This window comes from Colobus angolensis, unplaced genomic scaffold (genome assembly GCF_000951035.1).
Source record: "Colobus angolensis palliatus isolate OR3802 unplaced genomic scaffold, Cang.pa_1.0 Scaffold7, whole genome shotgun sequence".
Classification (NCBI taxonomy): Eukaryota; Metazoa; Chordata; class Mammalia; order Primates; family Cercopithecidae; genus Colobus; species Colobus angolensis.
In genome coordinates this window covers 1,190,164-1,196,192 of record NW_012120709.1, presented here as the reverse complement: position 1 = coordinate 1,196,192, position 6,029 = coordinate 1,190,164, and the positions used below count along the sequence as shown (strand labels likewise).

Genomic DNA, 6,029 nt, shown 5'->3' with positions numbered 1-6,029 from the left:
ACTCATGACTGCTGCAATTTCATTCTGAAATTTAGCCTTTTACATTGAAGAGAGACCTTCTATGTACCTTGGGTCTTCATTCAACTTAGACTGATATTAAGATCTGTGACTCTACTTTTATGTTTGTTCTTTCCTAGGTATACTGTTGCCATTCCTTTATCTCAATCACTTTTCTTCATCACTTTTTTTGATAAATCTTTTATATAATTCTAATTTTAAAAACATGTTTTAAGGATTTTTTTCTTTACTTTGCAGATATACAGTAGAGATAGCAAATTTAATAAACATCAATAACATTACAAAATATCTCTGGGGCCATGAATGGATAGCAGACTCAGTTGGTCTACAGGTCTAGTTTGTGCATGAACAGTGGATGGTGGCCTGGGGTGGAGAACATGTGCAGTTGAAGGACTGTGAGAAGCCCCGAACCTCACTGCGGCTGTAGCAATGTCCAGTGGAAGCCAGGGCCAGAGAAACAGAGGACCAGACGGAAGGTAAAAACGAGGGACACAGTGAGATTCTCAGCGTCATCCAATGTAAGTCCAAATAACTGTGGGATCTGAACCCCTAGCACTGTAAGGGAGGTATCCTGAGGGGACAACAGCAGCAAGTGCTGTCCATGGCATCTGGGCCATGGTGAAGGCCACAGGCACAATGATTAGGAGTAGACAGAGAGTCCCTGAGGGATATTACAACATCCTATGGCAACCTTTGGGGTGGGGAGTTCAGTGGTCTCTGGGAGCCCTGGTTGTCACAGTTGGAGATAGCATCTGGGGCCTTGGAAATTTGTCAGTTATTGGAGGTAAAGAATCTTCACTGTGGAGAGGCCCAGGCCAGAATTGTGCTTGGCAGGAATCTTCTCTGATTCCTGGGATTGGGATAAGAAGTAGATGTCACTTGACATTTGGCACCATATTCAATAGCCATGGGTCCAGAGGATTGATCATGCATTGGAGGAAAATATCCCCAGATTTAGTATCATATCTCTGCCTGTCTTTAGCCCCAGCAGATGAGTCAGGGGCCCAGGAGATCCTGGAAAACTCAGTTGGGGTCAGAACCCTAGAGGCATAAGAGTGGTCCATTGCTACAACCTTGGCCAGGTTCACCAGGGATTTCCAGTCCCCACTGGTGTCCCTGGACAACGTAATCAAAGGCACAGTGACATTGGAAGGAGTCATGGTGACAACATCAGGAAGACTAGTAGCAGTGCTGTCGAGGGATAGTAGGCAGGGGCCAGGGTGCATGGGTTCATCAGGATCCAGTGGGGGCCCCAGGGGTTGAAGATCAGGGGCACAACAGCAGCCAGAAGCCTTGGCAAAATGCGGAAGGCCACTGCTCAAAGGTGCGGGTTTGTCTGTCAAAGCTTCATCGGCGAACTGGAGCTGAGGTTCGCGGCGTGGAGCTCTGCTCCCTGTCCCCACTGAGAGGCGCCTCTTAGCTGCAGACTGAACAGTCGCCTCAGTCCCCAGTTCTCGAGAACGGCGACCACGACCCCGCCTTCCAGTGGAAGGGGGAAGAATCCGGGCTGACGTCTCCAGGGTTTGGAATGCAGATCCAGGCACAGCATTGGTGCCATGGCCCTTTGGCTTGTAACAGAGCCCTGGAGCCACAGTCTGTATAGGACAGCTGGTTATGTGGTTCCGGAGATGCCTCAGGCCCAGAGCAGCTCTCCTAAGTGCTGTGTCCTCCCTCCAGGTGCTCACCTCTTGGCTTTCTACAACCCTGGGCTCTGTGTGATCCACAACCGTCAAGTCTTGCTTGTGTTTCCAGAGCTCATAGCTCTCTGGTTGCAGGATGCGTACGAAGGCGTCCATGGAAAAGGTCACTCTCGCCTCCCCACAGCTACACTGTGAAGCCACTTTGCCATAATCAATCCATCGTGGAGTGGCAAAGTTGATGGCCTCTGCGCAGTTGAAGCCATGGTTGAAGCCAGCATGGTAGCCATAGGGAAAGGTCACCATGAACTCCCCAGCCTCCTGAGTCATGCAATTGCAGGGGATCCCATTGTTTTTGAGAACTGTAGGCGAGATGAGGGCCACCTTGTGCCGCAGGAAGCCCTCACAGCCCCGGGAAATGCCCGGGAAGAGCTCCCTGGCCAGACGTTCCAGCCGCTGACCATATTCTGGGGGCACCACGTACCAAGTTTTGGGCTCCCCAAAGTGCAGGTAGTTGATGCTGTAAAGGTCCATGTCCTCCGTGTGCCAAGCGAACGTGGTCTTCCACATGCCAAAGTACAGGTAGGGTGTGTTGACACCCTCGATGACAACCCCACATTCCTGCTCCAGCAGGTCCAGAATTGTTCCCAGGTGTCCTAGGTTCCATTGTTTAGTGCTTTCTTCAAATAAGGAGCCGCTGATATCAGCACCATAAATTGGTGGATTACCGGGGTGGCTCTTCCAGTATTGTTGCTCCAAATCTGTAAAATTCTGGTGTGGTGGAGTCTGATGTTTTTTACTGTTTGCCAAGTGGCGATACTTCCCCACGGTCATGGCTTTCTTCTTTTTATGGTATTGAGTAAACACCCCTGCCTGCCCAGAGGTCACCTGCTGGAGGGGAGTGGCTATTAAGATGTCTTCGATATCATCGTACGTCTTTCTGGCTTTCCATTCCTTGGGTGGAATTACCTTGGCGAGGCCAGCTTGGTGTGCGCCTTGGGACTCCATGTAAGCAACGTATTTGTTGAAATCTGTAAATTCTTCCATGGTGGGGTAAAAAGTCATAATGGTATGACTCGTGTTCTGGGGATTGGAGTGCACACACTTCATGGCTGCACACAAGAAGTAGCTGACTCCCAAGTTCTTAGGTGTCCTCTAGATGCCTGAGAGTTCCGGGGAGTAATTTCTTTTCTCCGCTTTGTTTTTCCAAAATACTTGGGTTTATCTGTGAGGGAGTAATTCACACTTGAACTTTTGAACAAGTGAGATCTTTTACAGGCTTTCTGACTTCCCAGGAGGACTCAGGAGTCAGTATTTTTCCCAGGAGTCAGTATTTTTCTGTCCAAAGAAAATAGAATATGTCCCAGTGGGGCAGGCGCCCCAGCTGGAGTCCCAGCTCCACCTGCAGCTCTGTGAGTTTCCTCAGTTGGGGGTGTCACTGTGAAGCTTCTCTTGATTCTCAGGCTTTGGTGCCCCAGTAGCTGGTAACTCCACTGTACCCGGGCGTCTCTTCTAGGAAATTAAATCAATAAACCTAAACAACAACAACACAAAATACAGAATATTTGAAAATACATGTATAACCAGACAAAAGAAATACTCAACCAGTATTAAGCTAACCTAAAGGGTATGCTGTGTTAACATCAGGATATAAGGTCAAATAATAAAACAGAAAAAGAGGAGCATCTAATCAAACTAAGAGTGAAAATGATCAAGTTTGCAAAGGAATGAATTAAGCAATCCACTCAAGAAACTGGATGCATTAACATCAAAGGAAACAATGAAAATAAAGACACAAGCAGAAACCATTGCAAAAGGAAACAGAACCTTCAATGGGAATGATGACAAAAAACTAAAACTTGACTTTTCAAAAAGATGGTGAGAAGTGAAAAGCCATAGGCATGAATAGAAAAGGAAATACAAATGAAACACATTGAGATAACTTCGGGAGCATAGCTAAAAATCTTGCTGAGATGTTTTAAAAATTTTAACTGAATCTTATGAACAACTTGGGTGAGAATAATTTTCTCAGTAGGACAAATATCAAAAAGTGCTCCAACAGAGAAATAAAATGACCTACCTTCCACCAAAAACTCACAATTCCTGACGAAAATACTCCAGCACCCAGAGAGAAAGTTTCCTCTTGGTAGCTGATCTCCAAATGAAGCCCCAGGTTGCAAAGACCCTGGCTTTATACCTGCGTGGCATCCTAACCCAATCAGTGCCCAGCTAATGTAATCACCTGGCTGAGTCAAGATTAGGCATCCCACCCATCCGGGCCCCTCCCTTTTATTTTACGTTTAAATCCTAGAACAATGCTAAGTGATTAAAAGTCAAGTTATGGGAACAGGCAATCTAAATAAATACTAAAAGATACCGAGGGTAGCAATTTTAATATCCAATGTATATATAAGATCCAAGAGGGACATTTTAGAGTTAATGAAAAAAAATTCATAGGAAAATATCACAAGGATGAATTTATGCACCTAACCACACAACAGTGACACACTGAAGCTAAGACTGAGAGTTGTAAGGTCAAACAGTAAAATCTGCAGTCATGATGGGAGTTTTGTGTGTGTGTGTGTGTGTGTGTGTGTGTGTTTAACATTATGCTTTCAGAAACCAATAAAGCAGAGTAGAAAATTAATAATGTTTAGTAATATGTACAAGGTTAAGAACTTTGAGGACGGAGATTGTAACAATTAAAAAGCAAATGTAAAATGCTTTTTGGGTACATAGGTAACATTTATAACAGATAAATTTACCAATAGAGGACTACAAAGTAAATATCAAATAAAAATTACATTAAAGGAATATACTGGCCAAAATGAAATGAAATTGAAAGTCAACAATACAAAATCTGAATCCAACCATATTTATTTGAAAATTAATATGCACATTTCTGAAATCCTATTGATCTTCACATTGAACTCAAGCAGTGAGTAAAAACAAAACAAAACAAAAGAAAATTGTGCAGCAGAAAATGAAAGATAAAAATAATGATAGAAAAATAAAAGGGAAAATGTATACTAAAATAAAGATGATTAATAAAACTAAAATCTGATAGTTTTAAAGAAAAAATACATAAGTGGAAGTATTGATAAAGAACACTTTCTAGACCTGGGCAAGTAATATACAGAAAGAGCCCAAAGCATTTGTAGTCATGGAAAATAAAAACTCCGTAAATACACACAGTGAAAAATGTGGTTACTTCCCGTGGGACAGAAAGAAAACAATTCTCAATAGCCAAATCTCCAAAAAAGTGAGCAAGAAAATATGTACATTGAATTATAATCCAAAATATGAAATAAATATCTATGAGTTCATACTGATATAAAGATTAAATAAATAGCTGAGAAGTGACAAAACTGTCTTTCATAAGAATTCTAAATGAATTAAATTAATTAAAATATTGTCTATTTTGAAAATGCTATAACCCTATATAAATATAAATAGAATTGTGCTTTATGTATTTTCATGTATTTTTTTGTGTGGCATTTCCCTCATCTATGTTCTTCTGTGCAGCTGTACTTTGTCTCGTTTCCCTGCTGTAATTCATTCAATGGTATAAATGTTTCTGTTTTTAATGGGTATTTGGTTCCTTTCTACTTCTGACCTCTTACAAAAAATGTTGCTCTGAAAATGCTTGGACATGGATAGCGCTTGGAGCTCACATGTACTCCTGTCTATGAACGGATATCTTTGTCATAGAAGGCAGTCAGGCCTCCATATCCTCTGGGTTCAGCAGCAGTGGATTCAACCAACCGAGGATCAAATGCATTCACAAACAGAAAGAAACAGTGAAAAATAACAGTACAATAAAAACAACAAAAAATAGAGTAAACAACTACTTGCATGGCATGCTAACCCAAGATTGAGCTTTCTAGAATTTAGTAAGATGGTTCTTACTTTTCTAGCTGCCCTCGTCTTGTCTCCTATTTGCTTTTCTCCAGTTTAAGATATAGGCAATAAAACTCGTAGATCTTAGGTCTCCACTTTAGTGAGTTTTAAAAATTATATACACCTATGTAATCAACACATAAAAGATGTAGAACATTAGCACAGCCCCATAGCATTCTCTCAGGACAGGAGCTTTCCAGTCAAACCCCACTCCCCACCAGAGGCAACCACTTTCTAAGTTCTGTGATGACAGAGGAGTATGGACTGATTTGGGAATAAATAGGAATGGAATCATACAATATGTATTCACTTGGATTTTGCTACTTTTCCTATACGGGATGTTTGTGAGATCATCTATCCTGTTGCATGCACCAGCAGTTCACTCCTTTTAATCGATGAATAATATTTTAATACACTATAGTTTTTGTACTCATCTTTTTGGAGATGTATGGATTGTTCACAGTTCTTTATTCT

The 6,029-nt window shown here is 42.0% G+C and overlaps 1 protein-coding gene across 1 annotated transcript; it reads right to left on the bottom strand.

Annotated features, from left to right (window-relative positions):
* Positions 1–893: 893 nt before the first annotated feature.
* LOC105501182 (lysine-specific demethylase 4E-like) lies at positions 894–2,765 on the bottom strand. Its single transcript, XM_011927021.1, has one exon. The coding sequence runs from the start codon at positions 2,763–2,765 to the stop codon at positions 894–896; it is 1,872 nt and encodes a 623-aa protein (XP_011782411.1).
* Positions 2,766–6,029: the final 3,264 nt, after the last annotated feature.